Raw genomic sequence first — 18459 nt, 5'->3', positions numbered from 1 at the left:
ACTCATTGTAAGCAAAAAACAGGCAGGCATTGCATTGCCCACTCACCAAGGATAAAAACATTAAAACAAAGCAAAATGAGAATGTACAAACTATATTCACTGTGTAATAGCTGAGTGAGATAAACAACCTAAATAAAAAAGAGGGAGTTGTTACTGCAGTTGATTTAACAAGAATTTCCTAAAAAAGAAACAGTTCCTACATCCTACAAACCCATGTCTATGTCACCTATGCTGTTGAAGGTTTGTAAAAATTTAATAACCACCCAAAATTTTATATTGCATCAAGTGCTTTACTTGTTTAAAAAGCACATCAAATGTCAAAAGTATAGATTTCATCACTTTAACTGTTTGGATTTATTGGATCTCAATTCTGCAATTAGTCATGTGTGTTGATCAGCAATGCACACACATTTGGAACATGGCACAAGCATGGAACAAACATTTACAACACTCTGTTTAAGGTCCAGCGTCACATATTTTGGTTTAATATCTGTCATGGTCAAGGTTGTCTTAAAGCATATGTAACCCTAAAGTGAGTTTTCTCACTCAATGTTAAACACTCTTACAAATATGAAACAAAAGCTGTCATTGTTTTGTGCAATAAATTAAACACCCGTTACCAAGTTTCAGCAAACTTTTCAGCGCATGGCTATTTCTGACCCCTATCTCTAGATTACATAAAAAATATTTGGAGATAAATAGTAAAAAACAACAACGAAGGCCAACACACTTTAAACTCCATAGTCATGTACTTAAGAAAGTACAGTCATTGTATGTCACATTTTGGGTATCACAGGGTTCCCCAAAATTTTTGTTTATAAATTCTATGACTTTTTAAACCTTATTTTTGCACAAACCCCCGAAACAAATCTAGAGCGCAATAAATGCCTGAAGCCCTCTTTGCCGATTGCAATATGACACTGTTTTGCTTGTTTCTTTTTCATCATGTGGTCGATTTATACTCGCAGCGCTTCATGATTAGTTACTTTATTTGTTGATACGACAGTTGCAATACCACTTCTTAACTTACTCATTTGCTTTCTCTTTTTTTGCTGACATACGGTTTACCAACGGCATCTAACTACTTGACTTGACTGAACTGAGAAATGCAGATCATTTTTTCAAATTGTTGGAGCCAGCTACAAGTTCTAACCACATGTGGTTCAAGCTGATCCTTTTTGTTTGCAACACGTTGACTTGTTCTGTTTACTGTCAAATATTACAAATATTTATGGGTGCTGTTAACAAAATAAAATTAAATAATTGATTGATTGATTGCTGCTATCATCAAGCAGATATGTTGTTGTAGTTTTCCATTAAATAACCCTATAATTCAATCCTAGATATCTTTTTGGGCTAATATTCTAACATGGGTTAACCATGCGGTGTTTAGTACCATACCTAAATGCATGTTAAACTAGAAAGGTGGCGTTCTGATATACTTCCATTTTATATATTCTATACGATATTTACCAATTTACTATACACATCATTTGATCTATACATATGATTGTTTTTGTAAACAAAAACTAATGGGTCCCCACACGCGTGTTTGTGCGGATTTACGGTAAACAAAAGTTGCGGTGACTTTTAGATTTTTAAGGACAAATTTTTAGAAAGCATTAACCCAACAATAATTTTTTGTTCGTATTCTTTTTGCACTATTATTGTCATATAATTACAAAAACATTAAAAAAGAACGAAACAAATACTTTAATTTAATCTCTTGCTTTGACCCAGATATTAATCTCTTGCTTTGACCCAGATATTGTCGTCCAAGGTCAGGTTTTAAACACATTTTTCTAGAAAGCTGTAACAGTTGTGTTACAGACACTTTAAATTAAAAAGCAATTTGCTACAAGTGTACACATAACAATTTGTTTTTCATTTAACTTTGTTTCGCAAAACCATTGACCTGTAGTAACCTCTCAGAGTGCACACGCCAAACGACTGTTTGACCTATTGACACCGTTTTCAATAGCACGCTGTCCTTACTGTTCAACAACACAGTTTAACCTAATTTATACATGCCTTGAGTGTTGATTCCTAAATTTATTGCCAAAAAAACGCTACGTTGTGACGAAAGAAAGTTCTGAACTGTGTTAGTAATACCTACTAGTTGACCTTAAGTAACCCGTGGTCATGCGGCGGCCGACCTGACAACGAGCATTTAAAAAAAACATTTATCTTGCAAAAATGTCAAGTTTATTTTTTCAACTTTATTTTGACTAACAAGTTTTGCTTGACATATACGAAACCGAAGCACGCTTATTCGGTTTAAATCACGTCATAGGTGTGAAACCTTTGCCAAAACTGAAAATGTGAGTGATAACTTAATAAAACGAAATAGCATTGTTGTGCAAAACAGCTGATTTCTGATCACCAAAACGACGTCTCGTAAAACGTCTGTCCGACGTCAAGCTGAGCCCTCCTGCTATCGTAAACCAGTGAGTTACTCTCTTGGGACTTCTGCCTATAGTGTCTTTCTTGACCAAACGAGCGTTAGACACATTTACATTTCGGGGGCCTGTGGGTGAACCGCTGGGCAATTCGGGGCCAAACATCTGGAGGATCAAGTTTGGATTAATAACTAACATATGTCCAAATTTGAATAAATCTGAAGCACTCTTTCTTTACCAAACGAGCGTTACAAACCAGCGTTAAAAATATTACGTTTCGGGGGCCTGTGGGTGAACCCCTGGGTCATTCAGGGTCAAACTTCAGGAGGATCAAATTTCGGTTAATAACTAACATCTGGCAAAATTTAAACAAATTTGAAGCACTCTTTCTTGACCAAACGCATATAACAAACCATGTTTTAAAAATTTTGCATTTTGGGGGCCTGTGGGTGAACCCCAGGGTCATTCAGGGTCAAACTTCAGGAGGATCAAAATTTGGTTAATAACTAACATCTGTCCAAATTTGAATAAATTTGAAGCAATCTTTCTTGACCAAACGCATATAACAAACCATATTTTAAAAATTTTGCATTTTGGGGGCCTGTGGGTGAACCGCTGGGTAATTCGGGGTCAAAATTCAGGAGGATCAAATTTAGATTAATAACTAACATCTGTCCAAATTTGAATAAATTTGAAGCACTCTTTCTTGACCAAATGCGTTTAACAAACCAGCGTTAGACAGAAAAAAGAAGAAAAAAAAAATACAGACAAAAACAATATGTGTCCCCTTCAGGGAAGGGGACCCATAAATATCAAGCCCAAAAGGGTTATCTAAGAATTATATTAACTAGAAAGGTGGCTTTTCTACATGTTGCCCATTTACATATTCTATTTCAATTTACCAACTTACTCTATACACCACCTAACCTATTAACATGATTGTTTTTGCCTTGCAAAAATGAATGGGTCCCCAGGGCAATGTGCATGTAAACTAGAAAGGTGGCTTTCTAATATAATTCCATTTTATATATTGTATATCCTATTTACCAATTTACAAACACATCATTTGATCTACATACATGATTGTTTTTGCAAACAAATGCAAATGGATTCCCACATGCGTGTTTGTGCAGAACTACGGTAAACAAATGTTGCAGTTATTTTGGACTCTTAAGGACGAATTATTAGAAGCATTAACTCAACATTAAAAAAGTTTTGTCCATATTCTTTTTGCATCATTATTATCATATTATTACAAAAACAGTAAAACAGAACGAAAAAACATACTTTCAATTTAATCTCTTGCTTTGACCCAGATATGGCCGTCCAAGGTCAGGTTTCAAACACAAATTTTCCCAGAAAGCCTTACCATTTGTTTTACAGACACTATCAATCAAAAAGCAATTTGCTACAAACGTGAACAAATTGTTTTTACTTAACTTTGTTTCGCAAAACGAGTACCATTGACCTGTAATAACCTCTCGTGGTGCAGACACGGGTAGACCGTATGATCTTTTGACGCTGTTTTCAATAGCATGCAGTCCTTAGTGTTCAACAATACCAATTTGCCTAATTTATACATGGCTTAAATATAGAATCTTGAATTGTTTTGTCAAAAAAAGAAGCTACGTTATCACAAAAAATCGTTCCCAACTGCGTTTGTAATATCCACAAGCGGCCAAGCTCACAACGAGAATTTAAAGGCCATTTATCTTTCGAAAGTTTTTTTTCATCTTTATGTTGATAAACAACGTTACAAAACCGAAGCAGGTTTATCAAGTTTAAATCATGTCCTAGATGTGAAACGTTCGCCAAAACTGAAAATGTGCATGATAACTTAGTAAAACAACATGACATTGCTGCGCAAATACAGCTGATTTCTATTCACTGAAACGACTGTCTCGTAAAACGTCTCTCCGACGTCAAGCTGAGCTCTCTCGCTCTGCACTAAAACTTCATTCGTAAACTAATGAATTACTTTCTTGGGACCTATGTCTGTCTGACAGTGTACACTAATTATTTATGGGCTGCAAAGGTTATTAGTTGGCTGATTAAGACAACTTTTAAATACTAAAGGGTGGCTTAGCACATATTGGACTTGCATATACACTATAACACATATTTTCTACACTTATTTCATATTGGGTCCCATATCATCCATTGTCTTTTATAACCTTGGTTGTTTCTGCAAGCAAAAACTCATGGGTCCCCCACACATGCAAAGTTGTAAATAATACATTTCAAGAGATAACCATGAGAAAGTCGGTTGTTGTAAGGTAAAACACAGTGGTCGGTACTGTACATAAATAAATATGCTTTATGGAGTACAAACTATTCAAATTCAGTCCATGTTTAAAAAATTGACCCATTTTGGGGGGGAGGGGGGGCTAGTGAGGTAAATGTTGGGGCAACAAAGTTGAACATAACAAACAACAACTATAAGTAGCACACTCTATAAGCTGTCCAAATTTCATTCAATTTTGACATTGTTTAAAAAATTGACCCATTTTGTGGGGCTAGTGGGGTAAATGTTGGGGCGACAAAGTTGAACACAACAAACAACAACTATAAGTAGCACAGTCTATAAGCTGTCCAAATTTCATCCAATTCGGACAACGTTTAACAAATTCACCCTTTTACGGGGCTAGAGGGGTAAATATTGGGGCTACAGGGTTAAACACAACAATTGACACCTAAAAATGTCATATTATACAAGCTGTTAAAATTTTATCTAATTCCGACACCGTTTAAAAAACTCACCCATTTTAGTGGGTCAGTGGGGTAACTGATGGGGTTTAACACCCAAAAGCATAAAATCACGATTACACATTCACCAGTCATGTAAAATTTTACCCAATTCTGACAATGTTTAAATTTTGACTAGAGGTGTTATTAGCAACATTCGTCAACGCTTTTGACGTTATAAGGCTGTTAACACCCCTCTGACTGGCATGTGCAAAAACCCTCCAGCAAGTAATGCACAAACACAAGTACCATATGTGCTGGTGCCTTTATTACACTATTACACCACAGAAATCTTTCGTTTGTGTTGCGCAGCAACATACAAAAACGTTTTACACTTTGGGGTCTAGCGGGGTACATACTGGGGTTATCGAGTCAAACGAAGCAGGGGACACATCTGCATAACTATATCTACCGTCTGTGCAAGTTTCATCCACATTCATCAAAGATTTCATGCCAAAAGTGCATGGACAAACTTCACCGGAGAAAAAAGAAAAAAAAACTGAGTGAAATCATGATGCGTCCCTTTCAGGGAAGGGTAAACTACTGCAAACAATTTCTGGCCTAAAACTAAAACCAATTATTTTGGGTTTAAGGGGTGAATCCTATTAAAAGTTACAAAATTCTTTAGAAAGCCTTACATTGCACCAACCAACAAAGAATATAACTTTTAGATGATGTTGTTTAGTCAGTACAGTAATTCTAAAAAAATACGTTTTGGGGGCCTTTGTGTGAAACGCTGGGTCATTCAGGGTCAAACTTCAGGAGAATCAAATTTAAAATATTAATTAACATCTTTTAAAGTTTGAATAAATTTGAAGCACTCTTTCTTGACCAAACAAGTGTTACAAACCAGCAATAGACAGAAAAAAGAAAAAAATACGGAAAAAAACAATATGTGTCCTTTCAGGAAAGGGGACCCATAATAAGAACAGTATTAATGTGATGCAAATATTTTTTTAAATCTGAGCAAAAGTTACAAATATGGAAGTTAGGTCAGTCACAAAATTCTTATAGTATTAAAGCACTAGCAAAAACAGTTGTGATGTGTGTAGGTAGTGCTGCAGAAACCTTTCGCGTGACGGTGGTAATGCACACAATAACCCTTTGAACCTCAATGCAGTTACAGTCGTTCATCATTTTATTTTCAACTTATTGCCAAACTTGCAAAGTTCTTCAGGCAACCGCATTTTTATGCCGACATTTCAAGCCCTATAAATAAAATCCTATAAAAGTACCGATAACAGCGTCTTGCACTTGTGAGTGTACCCCAAGCAAACTAGAAGGGTGGCTCAGCACATATTGCCATTGCACATACACTATAACCTATTTTGAAACAGTGATATATTCCCTACACATATTTTATATTGGGTCCCATATTAGCCACCGTCTTTTATAACCTTAGTTGTTTCTGCAGGCAGAAACTCATGGGTCCCCCACACATGCAAAGTCAAAAACAATGCATTTCAAGAGATAACCATCAGTCAGTTTGGAGTTTTAACAAAACACTGTGGTCACATCTTGTCCTAAATAATCATGCTACTAACTGTTTAAATTATGCAAATCTGATTCAATTCACACATTGTCTATTTTTAGGAAAGAAAGGGGTAAATAGTGGCAAAATAAAGCAAAACACAACAATCGACAGCAATAAATAACAAATTCTGCAAGCTGTCCAAATTTCATTCAATTCCGACACTGTTTAAAAACTCACCCATTTTAGGGGGCTGGTTGGGTAAATGTATAAGCTATAAAATGAAACTTAACAATCGACATCTAAAAAGGACTTAATCTACTAATTATCCAAATTGCATCCAATTTCAACATTGTTTAAAAAATTTACCAATTTTAGGGGTTAATGGGGTATATGGTGGGGCTACAAGGTAAAACACAACAACTGACATCTTAAAATTGTACATTCTACAAGCTTTACAAAATTCAGCCAATTCCGACATTCTTTAAACAACTCACCCATTTTAGGGGGCTAGAGGGTGAATATTGGGTCTACAGGGTAAAACACAACAATTGACACCTAAAAGTGACAAATTCTACGAGCTGTCCAAATTTCAGTTAATTCTGTACTTGTTTAAAAATATTCCCCCATTTTAGCGGGTTAGTGGGGCAACTGATGGGGTTCTACACCCAAAATTAAAAAATATGAAATCACAATGACCCAATCAACATTAATGTAAAATTTTATCCAAATCGGCCGATGTTTAAAATTCTGACCACTAGAGGTGTTATTAGCAACATTCGTTAACGATTCTGATGTCACAAGGCTGTTAACACCCCTACAACTGGCATGTGCAAAAACGTTCACCATGCACAAGCACAAGTACCAAATGTTCTGTTGCCTTTATTATACCATTACACCACAGAAATCTTTCGTTTGTAGTGCGCAGCAACATACAAAAACGTTTTACACTTTTGGGGCTAGCGGGCTAAATACTGGGGTTATCAAGTCAAACAAAGCACCATCTGTGAAATTTTCATCTAAATCCACCAAAGATTTCATGTCAAAAGTGCATGGACAAATTTCACCGGAGAAAAAAAAAATGAGTGAAATCAAGATGCGCCCCCTTCAGGGACCCATAATAAGTACCGGCAGGTATCTCTATTTTCATACCGGCAGGTATCTTAATCTCATCACCCAACATACAAGAAAATCTGTGTGGTTCGTTCCTTAAAAGATCAGGCATGACGCTTGTGCACCCGTAGCAACCACTGCAAACTTTCAATGCTGTATCTGTTGTGCAGCCCGACTACAGGAAAGAATATTTCTCAAGTCATGAAACATTCTCCAACAGGGCAACACAATGAACATCAAAACAGGCGTGATGCTTTCATGTGCTTTGGGCACCTGCTCAAAGATTAGAGGCCCAATCATTGCATTGCGACAGGCTTGGGTTTAATTATTTCTCCTTTGTTTATCGTGTCCTGTACTACTCACATTTAGTGTTATTTACCCCGATAAAGGCAACCTGTATAGGACATCGAAACATCAATACAAAAACAGAATTGCCAGAGAAGCTCTATAAATTTGATATTATGCCTGGCTGCAGCAGCTTATATATTGCCAGTCATTTTTAAAGTTTTTGTAAAGTTTGATTGCTTTTATTTCAAGATCAGCAAATGGACGTACAGTGCAGTGTCACAATAAAACAAGTGCAATAAAAACAAACCTTGCAACTTCTTTCATTTCTTTATGTTCTTGCACTAAATGGCCAACAACAAAAATACAAATGAATTTAAAAAAAACAACTTGACAACCCGATATAAGTGATATATTGTTGATTGTTGCAATAAAGACACTACTGCTTATTTACACCTGTTAACTATTTACACATGTTCAGCTTTTACTGAATGACGTATTTTTTGACAAAACAGTGTTTGTTAAAAATATGTGGTAAAACGCTTGTGTATGTGTGAAGCCTTTGTTTTGTATCATGCACGGCTGGCTCGTTAACCCTTTGATCCTTCCTCTCTTATCCTCATTATGTCATAACCGTGACTGGAGACACTGACTGGCTCTGCCCTCATAGACAAAAATTATATGTAACATCCAACACCCATTATTTGTACGGTCCATTGTGGTGATACAAATAACTAAACACATTACAGCTTTATTATAGTGAGAACAAAGCCTGGTTGCATGTGTGATAATTCATGAAGCATGGCCATTTCCGACCAGCCTGAAAACCAACCAATCACTCAATGGGCTTTGATTGTCTGGCAAAGGTGCATGCAATTAAACACACATTGGGAGCTGTAAAGGTAACCACTGTGTCAATCTGGCTAAAATTTTTAGCAGCAAACAAGCAACCCAATACAAACAATTGCTTAAATTTTAGCACAATGCACCTTATATTTTTAACCTAAAAAGGACTGGTAAAGCTAAAAACAAATATTTCGGCGTTAAGAGGTGAAAAATATATGAATCGAATTAATAGTTACAAAATTCTACAGAATACTTCACAACTCCTAAACCATGTATGTTAGTCAGCATGGTTGTTTTAAAAAAATACGATTTTGGGACCTGTGGGTGAACAACCCCAGGGTCATTCAGGGTCAAACTTCAGAAGGAAAAACTGGAAACTAACTAACATGTGTGTAACTTTAAGTTTAAAGCACTCTTTCTTGACTATTACCAATGGTTGAAGTGAAGTAGATTAATAACCATTATGTGTGCAAATTTAAAAATGTTTGAAGCAATCTTTTTAACCACTGCTGGAACAAACTAGAACAAATAAAAAAAAATAGTTGTTTTCCATTCAGGACAGGGGACCCATTATGGGCCAGTCTTACAAATCATTGATTCATCTTACAAAGGTGACCAAGTGTAACTGATTATTACCTTTTTTTAACATAGCCAAATGGACATTTCACATGTGAGCTCTTGAGTAACTTTAATGTAGTTCTACATAAACTTATACCTACAACTTACCACAAAACCATAAAGGAAAAAAGTAGTGTAACACAGCATGTTAACCGTTGCACTCGAGTAAAGTTACTTCTGACTGGTCTTTCAATTAGGGAAAGCCATAAATGTACATCTTCAAACCCATATGCCAGTTGGTTGCCAAACCGTAAGGAAAAGTCTGACATTTCTTCATCACCTGTAAATAAATTGTAACTAGAAGGGTGGCTTTTCAAACTAATGTCAATTTACATCTTTAATATCCTATGTAACAATTAACTAGAAACACTATTTGATCTAATAACATAATTTTTTTGCCGGTACACACATATATACCAACCAGTAATGGTACTAATATGCTGTGCATTTTTTTTTAATTTTGAAGGACACATTAACAGAAAGCATTAACCTGAAAAATATTTTTTTAAATTAAAAATTTATCTGTCCATATTATTTTTTCATCTTAGTTTCAAAAATTTACAAAAGTAGTAAAAAGCTCTGTTTCAAACTAAAAGGGTGGCTTAGCACATATTGCCATTGCACATACACTGTGACCTATTTCTTAACATATATTTACATCCGACACTTATTTTATATTGCGTCCCATATCATCCACCATCTTTTATAACCTAAGTTGTTTCTGCAAGCAGAAACTCATGGGTCGCCACACATGCAAAGTTGTAAATAATGCATTTCAAGAGATAACAATGAGAAAGTTTTGGCATTGTAACGTCAAACACAGTGATCGGTACTGTGCTTAAAAAAATACGCTGTATGGAGTACAGACTATTCAAATCCATTCCATTCATACATTTATACATTCCATTCATTTAAGGTTTTTCTATGTTATGACTATCTGAGAAAAAAGTGTTAAATAGTGAGAAAATAGGCTAAAACACACAATCAGCTCCTATTAATGGAATTGCACTTGACTGTAGGGGTCTAGTGGAGTAAATGATAGGTACTACAGAGTTTAACACAACAACCAACACCTACAAATGGTACACTCTACAAACTGTCCAAATTTCATTTAATTCATACATTGTTTAAAAAAATTGAACCATTTCGGGGGGCTAGTGGGGTAAATGTTGGGACAACAGGGTTAAACACAACATTATACACGTCTATAAATGGCACACTCTACAAGCTATGTAAATTTCATTCAATTCTGACATTGTTTACAAAATGGACCCATTTTGGGGGGCTAGTAGGGTAAATGTTGGGGCAACAGGGTTAAACATAACAAACAACAACTATAAATAGCACACTCTATAACAGTGGTTCTTAACCTTTTTATCATCGCCGAACCCATACTGTGTTCTTCAGCCTTTGGTCGAACCCCAAAGTTACATCCTAGGTTTTTAATCAACTTTCTTTGGTGGGTCGTAATTAGTTTTTGTTCAAACGTAAACAGTTACTTTTTGTCATTTTGTTAAATTCTGACATAATAGTACAAGCAACATGTTCATGATTACTTTAATTCCGGCAATTTTTAGTTTTTACCAAAATGAAGCATTGTATTTTTAGCATCTGTACACAAACATGAAAAAGATGAAGTAATAAGTTTTTGCTGCCAACAAAATTTCTTTGTTTCTGGATATGAACAACGCAAACAATGCACTTTGTTACGTCAAAAAATAAAATTAAAACCTTCGTGCAGGGTTGCACAACCATTTTGCTAGGATGGCCGCATCGCAGATTCTTATTTCACCAACGGCCGCCAGATTAATTTCTAGCCCGGTGCACGGATTGAGCTGCACAGCGAGGAGATCAGTCTTAAGTGTTTATGATGTCATAATCTATATTGTGATGCTTGTGGTACCTGTTTGTTCGCATTGTTGGCACACAATAGGCGTACAAAAAGTCTGATACATATGGTTATTAGGCTGGTAATACTCTTTTTAGTACCACAAAAACTGTTTCGAGTTGTTTAAAACAGCCCTGCCTAAGTTTAACCTTCAAGTGTTTTGATATTTGGCAACTACAAATTGCCGTTTTTAGCGACTATAGACCCCAAAGTCAAAAACGAGTATTTGGATTGTACTTCAAAAAGACCTTCGTCGAACCCCGGTTAAGAACCACTGCTCTATAAGCTGTCCAAATTTCATCAAATTCGGACGTTTTAAAAATTCACCCTTTTTAGGGGGTTAGAAATATTGGGGTTACAGGGTTAAACACAACAATTGACACCTATAAATGACCAATTCTGCAAGCTTTTCAAATTTCACTAAATTATGACACCGTTTAAAAAACTCACCCATTTTAGTGGGTCAGTGGGGTAACTGATGGGGTTTAACACCCAAAAGTATAAAATAGGAAATCACGATGACCCAATTAACAGTCATGTAAAATTTTATCCAAATCGAACAATCTTTAAAATTCTGACCACTCGAGGTGTTATTAGCAACATTCGTCAACGCTTCTGACGTCACAAGGCTGTTAATACCCCTCTGACTGGCATGTGCAAAAACGTTCATCAAGTAATGCACAAACACAAGTACCACATGTACTGGTGCCTTTATTATACCATTACACCACAGAAATCTTTCGTTTGTGGTGCGCAGCAACATACAAAAACGTTGTACACTTTGGGGTCTAGCGGGGTAAATACTAGGGTTATCAAGTCAAACAAAGCAAATGGCACATCTGCTTTACTATATCTACTATCTGTGAAAGTTTCATCCAAATTCACCAAACATTTCATGCCAAAAGTGCATGGACAAACTTCGGCAGAAAAAAGAAAAAAAAGAAAGAAAAAACTAGAAAAGTGGCTTTCTGATACACTTCCATTTTATATATTCTATACGATATTTGCCAATTTACTACACTATACACAATTTTATCTACAAACATGATTGTTTTTGCAAGCAAAAACGAATGGGTCCCCACACGCGTGTTTATGCGGATTTACGGTAAACCTATGTGGCGGTTATTTTTATATTCTTAAGGACAAATTTTTCACAAAGCATAAACTTAACTTTAAAAGTTCTTTTCCATATTCTTTTAGCATCATTATTGTCATATAATTACAAAAAATCGGTGAAAAAAGAACGGGGAAAATACATTCAATTTAATCTCTTGCTTTGACCTTGATATTGTGGTTCAAGTTCAGCCTTAACTGTTGTATTAGACACTATATAAAAAAAGTCGTTTGCTACAAAGGTATACATAACAACTTGTTTTTCACTTAACTTTGTTTCGCAAAAACGACCGTTTAATGAGCTTTTGACACTGTTTTTAATAGCATGCAGTCCTTAGTGTTCAACAATACCCTTCGGCCTAATTTATACCTGACTTAAGTACTGATTCTTGAATTGATCTGTCAAAAATAAAGAAGATACGTGATGACGAAAAATTCGTAACGGTGTTGTAATGCCTACAAGTTGACCTTTAGTGACCCATGGTTATGAGACGGCCAAGCTGACAACGAGAATTTAAAGACCATTTATCGCGGCGTTCGAAAAAGTTAAGTTTATTAAATTTCATATTTATGTTGATCAACGATGTTTTGCCTGACATAAATGAAACCGAAGTACGTTTATCGAGTTCAAATTACGTCTTAGGTTTAAAACCTGCGCCAAAACTTAAAATATGCGTGATAACTCAATAAAACGACACAGCATTGCTGCACAAAAAAACAGTTGATTACTAATCACTGAAACGACTGTCTCGTAAAACGTCTGTCCAGAAATCAAGCTGAGCACTCCCGCTCTGCCGCCTTAATCGTAAACCAGTGAATTCCTCCCTTGGGACTTATATCTGACATTCTGACTGATAGCGTACACATATTATGGGTTGTAAAGGTAACTGGCAAAATTTTAAATACTAAACGAATATCCTGCTTAAACAATTGTTAACTTTTTCAAATATTTCTGCACCATAGGGCATGTATTTCTGCCTTAAAACTAAAACCGTTTATTTCGGGGTTTAAAGGGTAAAAAATGGGTGAATCCGAAAAAAAGATACAAAATTCTTTAAAAAACTTTACATTGCACCAAACAACAAAGCATGAAACTCCAAGATGCTGTACTTTAGTCAGTACAGCCGTTTCAAAAATTTTACGTTTTGGGGGCCTGTGGGTGAACCGCTGGGTCAATCGGGGTCAAACTTCAGGAGGATCAAATTTGGATTATTAACTAACATCTCTGTAAATTTGAATAAATTTGAAGCACTCTTTCTTGACCAAACGCGTCTCACAAGCCAGCATTAGATAGAAAAAAGTAAAAAAAGAAAAAAAATACGGACAAAAACAATATGTGTCCCCCTCAGGGAAGGGGGCCCATAAATAGTTATAACTTCTCCCAGAAAACTTAGATAGTATTACAAACACTAACCAACATGTTGAGGCAAAGGTATCACAATTTGTTATTAACCTAACTTTGTTTTGCAAAAACATATTTGTTCACCTATAGTAGCCCCTTGCCATGCTTTATGTTCAATGTAATTGTAATAGGTATTGAACTAGAGATAGTTATATGACTAAATATGGCACATGGCTTAACAAATCATTCCTAACAGTGTTTTCGGAATACTCATCACTATTTATTGCATTTTTTTCGGATTTATCTTTTAACCTTTATGTTCATCAACAACGTTTTTGAAACTTACACAATACCCAAGTATAGCTTAAATAGTGCTAACTTTATGGCATTGCTGCACTAAGCATCGCTTAAAAGGCCGCCAGTAACATGTCTGTTCATTTGTTAGGTAAAAGGACATTCCAGTACGCATTAAGCTGCCACAATTAATCGGTAAATTACTCCTTTAGAGCCTTCTGTGCCAGTGTATGAAGATCTATTAAGCATGTATTTAGGGCAGTATGGGTGCCACTGGGCTGATTTTTTCTGCCTCTTTGAACAGCAAATATAAAAACATCCAAATAAACACTATACTAAGGGTTATATTGCTAAACTAACAGACATGTTACCCCAAAAATGAACATTTGTGGTTAGGGTAAATCTAATTAAAAGTTAGAAAACGCTAGAAAACAATTTGTAAATACAGCAACGAACAAAATACAAAACAATGTGAGTAATGCACTTTTGATTTTGACTTGTTTGGCAGCCTGTAGGTGAATCGGTGGGTCAAAATTGTTAGTACACAACTTTACGTTCCTACATATGATAAAATGTGAAAATGGAAAAGTATTTTCACATCTCTTCTTGACCAAAAAGGGATAAAAAACTCGTTTTAGACAGAAGAAAAGGTACAAACAAAAACAATATGTGTCCCCTCCAGGAAACTTGAACCATGCTAAAAATAAAATTGATTAGCTCCAACCAATCTTATATGACCAAAACATGGAAAGCAAGCTGTCAGAAAAAAACAAAAGCAAACAATGTGTCTTTCAGCAAGGGAAAACAGAACTCCTAAACAAGCAATACTTACTTGCCACACCAAATGTCTTGATCAAACACGAATCATCTTTGTCATGAGGATATACTTGCAACCATGTGTCAGCTAAAAAAAAGTAATGGTCCCCATTTTGTAAGTCTTTTATCATTATGCGACTAACGTTCCATGCAGGATCTAAACCTAGAAGAAAGAAATTTGTTTAGTGGTAAAGATGCATTTACAGTTTAGAAATATGTTGTAATTTGATAAGCTAGCTTGGAATCCATTTATAATAACTTTAGTCTTTTATGTCCATTAATAATGAATAGAGCATAGATGTTTTATTAAATCTAACTAGAGCATAGCAGTTTCAAAAGCAAAAACTAATATTCAACAAAAACCAAGTCAACAAATTTTAGTTGGTACATGATGTGTGGCCACATGCCTTCATGTACTAAAACCTGACAGAAGCTAAATGTATGTGTACAATGTGGCAACTGGCCTGGTGCACTGCTACCTCCCATGTCTTGAAAAACGAAAATACCTACCTGTATTATCATGCCACAACTTGATTTTGTAAATACTTCCAAGTTCAATGTCACAGGAAATTTGAAAAACATCCACTGAACCTCTTTGAAATGCACCATGTTTGTATAAGTGCTTGGAACCAGACCTTGCTTCATATCCATAAACAATTAATCCAACATTAGCAGTTGTTCCTGTTGTAAACAGTTAACACACATGTCAGGACTACAGACATATTCCTAATAAACTCCATTCCTACCACTTCCAATTCCAGGCGAAGTCTTAATTGTAATTTCATATTTATATGAACCATTTGTACCACAAAGTGGGATGCTGTTGGCCTTTTCAAGGTCTTTCAGGTCCATAAATCTGCATCTAATTGCTGATACCAAATACAACGAGAAGACAACAACAACAACAATAAGAGCAACTGGATTTTGTGAAAAGTTAATGTTCTACAAACAAATGAAGAAGTACGTTATCATCTCCAATATCTCATTACAGAAAAACTTAAATAAAATTTAAAACATTGTTTGCTTATATATTTGCAACTTGCATTTAATACTGTACATATACCAATTGTTGTAATTACAATGCTTATTAGAGATTTGTCACCTATTTTTTAGGTCTATATCGAGCTTTTTACAACACAGTTGGGTCCAAAAACATGCATATCTTGAAAATAGGTTACAGATTGTGTTTTCAAAGGAACCCTTATATTAATAAAAATACCCCACGAGATTTAAAGTAAAGCTAATGGGCACTGTTAGTTTTGTGCAGATAACAGAAAATGTCGCCACAGCTTCGATATTTAAGTATAATAATTACAAAAATGTTACAAAAATCAAGTAAGATTTATCTTTTGTTGGATATAGTTTTCACATTTTGTAAGTTTGTTGCAAACAAAATTGTAAAACTATTTACTTAACCTTTATTTCAGTCACATCCACAAGATTAGGGGGATTCAATACAAATGAACCAAATGAGGTTAGATGACTTGAGTAACAAACTGCAGCAGAAGGAATAGTTTCATGTGATGTTCTTAGTCCTTCAGAGCTCCACTCTGATTTCTTTACACATATATAGAAAAGTGCATAAAAAATGTAAAGCACTAGTAAATAAAAAAAAACAAAGTAATAGTTACATCAGTAAAATTAGAAACAGTTTGCAATTATATATTAATATGACAACCAATTGTAAGAAATGTTACTAAAAGTTTATATTCCCTAATGAAAGTTTTTTAACGAAGTAATAATTCCCTTAATAATATAATATATAGCATAATGACCACACCAAATGTTTCTTGCATACCTCAGTGTCATAAAATTGACAACCACTGTAATACACAGCCACCTGCAAAATGGCATCATGAAACTTGTAATAGCTACTAATATTTAAAAAGTACTTTGGAATTGTGTTGATTCCATCTCTGCAAAATAAAATAGAAAAACATCAGAACAAGCTAACATAAGACATTAAAAAACTTACTCTGGGCTAATATATATTGTGTAGTTAATATGGTTGGCTTGAGGTTGAACTGATTCATTTGTTAGTCGCATGTACCTGTCATAATCAGTTGCATTGGGAAGAAATGTTGGGTGGAAAAAAACATCTGTTTAAACAAATAAACTTGCTTATCACGTCTAACATCTACAATGTTAAACATGCCAACCACATCTAGAAGGTGGCTTTCCTAACAAACAACAACAAAAATTTCTAACAAAATTGTTGTGCCAAAAATTTGTTCTTAACTGAGCTACGTGACACCTGTGCGACTGACAATGACCGTTTATTGACCATTTATTGTGGCCTTTAAAGAATTCAAGTTCATTTTTGGACCATTATGTTAATCAACAAAGTTTTGTCTGACATATATCAAACTGAAGTACTGTTTATCACCTTTGCCAAAACTTTAAAGCTCATGCCACCTAAATAAACCATACAGCATTGCAGCGCTAAATCAGCTGATTTTTAATCACCAAAAAGAACTGGGAAAGGATCAACTTTGGATAACTACCTAACATGTGTGTAAGTTTGAATAAGTTGAAAGCACTCTTTCTTGACCAAACACTTGGAACAAACCGGCTTTATACAGAAAAAATATATAGACAAAAACAATGCGTCCCCTTCAGGAAAAGAGACCCATAATGAAAAACTGGTTGATTTAATAATCACATACCAAGAAATGGATTTGATTCAGTTGTTTCTGTAATGGAGATCAATTCATATGCAACCATAATATACACAGAGGTATCATAATCTGTGTTGTTGTTACCAATTGACAACCCGATTGACTGCATGCCTTTCAGTGTAAAGTTCTTGAAGATTAAACCATCCTGTGCAAAAACAAAGTAAATGTAAAAAACAACTACGAAGGTGGCTTTCCTGTATCTTGCTAGATGAAATCTACTACATCCTATTTCATTTCTATCAACATGCACAATTATTTCAATTGTATTTCGCAATATGTTAGTTGCCAACAATCATCTTTTATTGGCGTTTTAAAACCATCCTATGCAAAATCTACTACATCCTATTTCATTTCTTTTATTTCGCAATATGTAAGATGCCAACAATCATCGTTTTTGCTGCGATTTATTACCATGCTTTTCATTATTTTATTTATCACTAACAATAAGAAATGTATAGAAGGTATAGTTTGACGAAGGGTTTGTTAAGAAAATAAATTGGTTAAATGTAAATTCGCCATCATGAAAGCCAGCTAATGTGAATGATTTAAAAAATATTGCCTACAGTTTATTCAAAAAAATACAGTAAGAATGTTAAGAAATTATTTTGATTAACAAGGCTGTTGGTTTATGTGAAAGTCTAATGTAACGAAAAGACAATTTGCCAAATCTGCAATTTTAACAACGAAAGTAATGCAGTATGGGGAAAAAAGTAACAGCAATCCACGTTTTAAATATAGCTGACGATGTATTGTTGATGCCTAAGCTGATGTTACCTTGGATCAAGTTTAGGTAGTTGCAGTGCTTTGCAAACAGACATTAAACTTGGCTTAGGAGTCAATTTATTAACTAT

At 35.0% G+C, this 18459-nt stretch overlaps 1 protein-coding gene across 4 annotated transcripts in view; it reads right to left on the bottom strand.

The window, feature by feature from the left end:
• Positions 1-18459, bottom strand: part of LOC145213570 (polycystin-1-like) — a 103747-nt gene that overhangs the window by 34110 nt on the left and 51178 nt on the right. For all 4 annotated transcript variants that reach the window (XM_080081906.1, XM_080081907.1, XM_080081908.1 and 1 more), the window contains exons 31-38: positions 17597-17753; positions 16906-17029; positions 16729-16846; positions 16347-16487; positions 15677-15872; positions 15441-15611; positions 14947-15093; positions 9586-9757 (exon numbers count right to left, since the gene is read on the bottom strand). In XM_080081906.1, coding sequence (XP_079938032.1) covers positions 9586-9757; positions 14947-15093; positions 15441-15611; positions 15677-15872; positions 16347-16487; positions 16729-16846; positions 16906-17029; positions 17597-17753 — 1226 coding nt within the window. The remainder of the gene's footprint in view (positions 1-9585; positions 9758-14946; positions 15094-15440; positions 15612-15676; positions 15873-16346; positions 16488-16728; positions 16847-16905; positions 17030-17596; positions 17754-18459) is intronic.

Source organism: Phallusia mammillata, chromosome 2, assembly GCF_965637545.1.
Source record: "Phallusia mammillata chromosome 2, kaPhaMamm4.hap1.1, whole genome shotgun sequence".
NCBI lineage: Eukaryota > Metazoa > Chordata > Ascidiacea > Phlebobranchia > Ascidiidae > Phallusia > Phallusia mammillata.
Note: the sequence above shows the minus strand (reverse complement) of the source record. Positions and strands in the feature narration are given on the sequence as shown.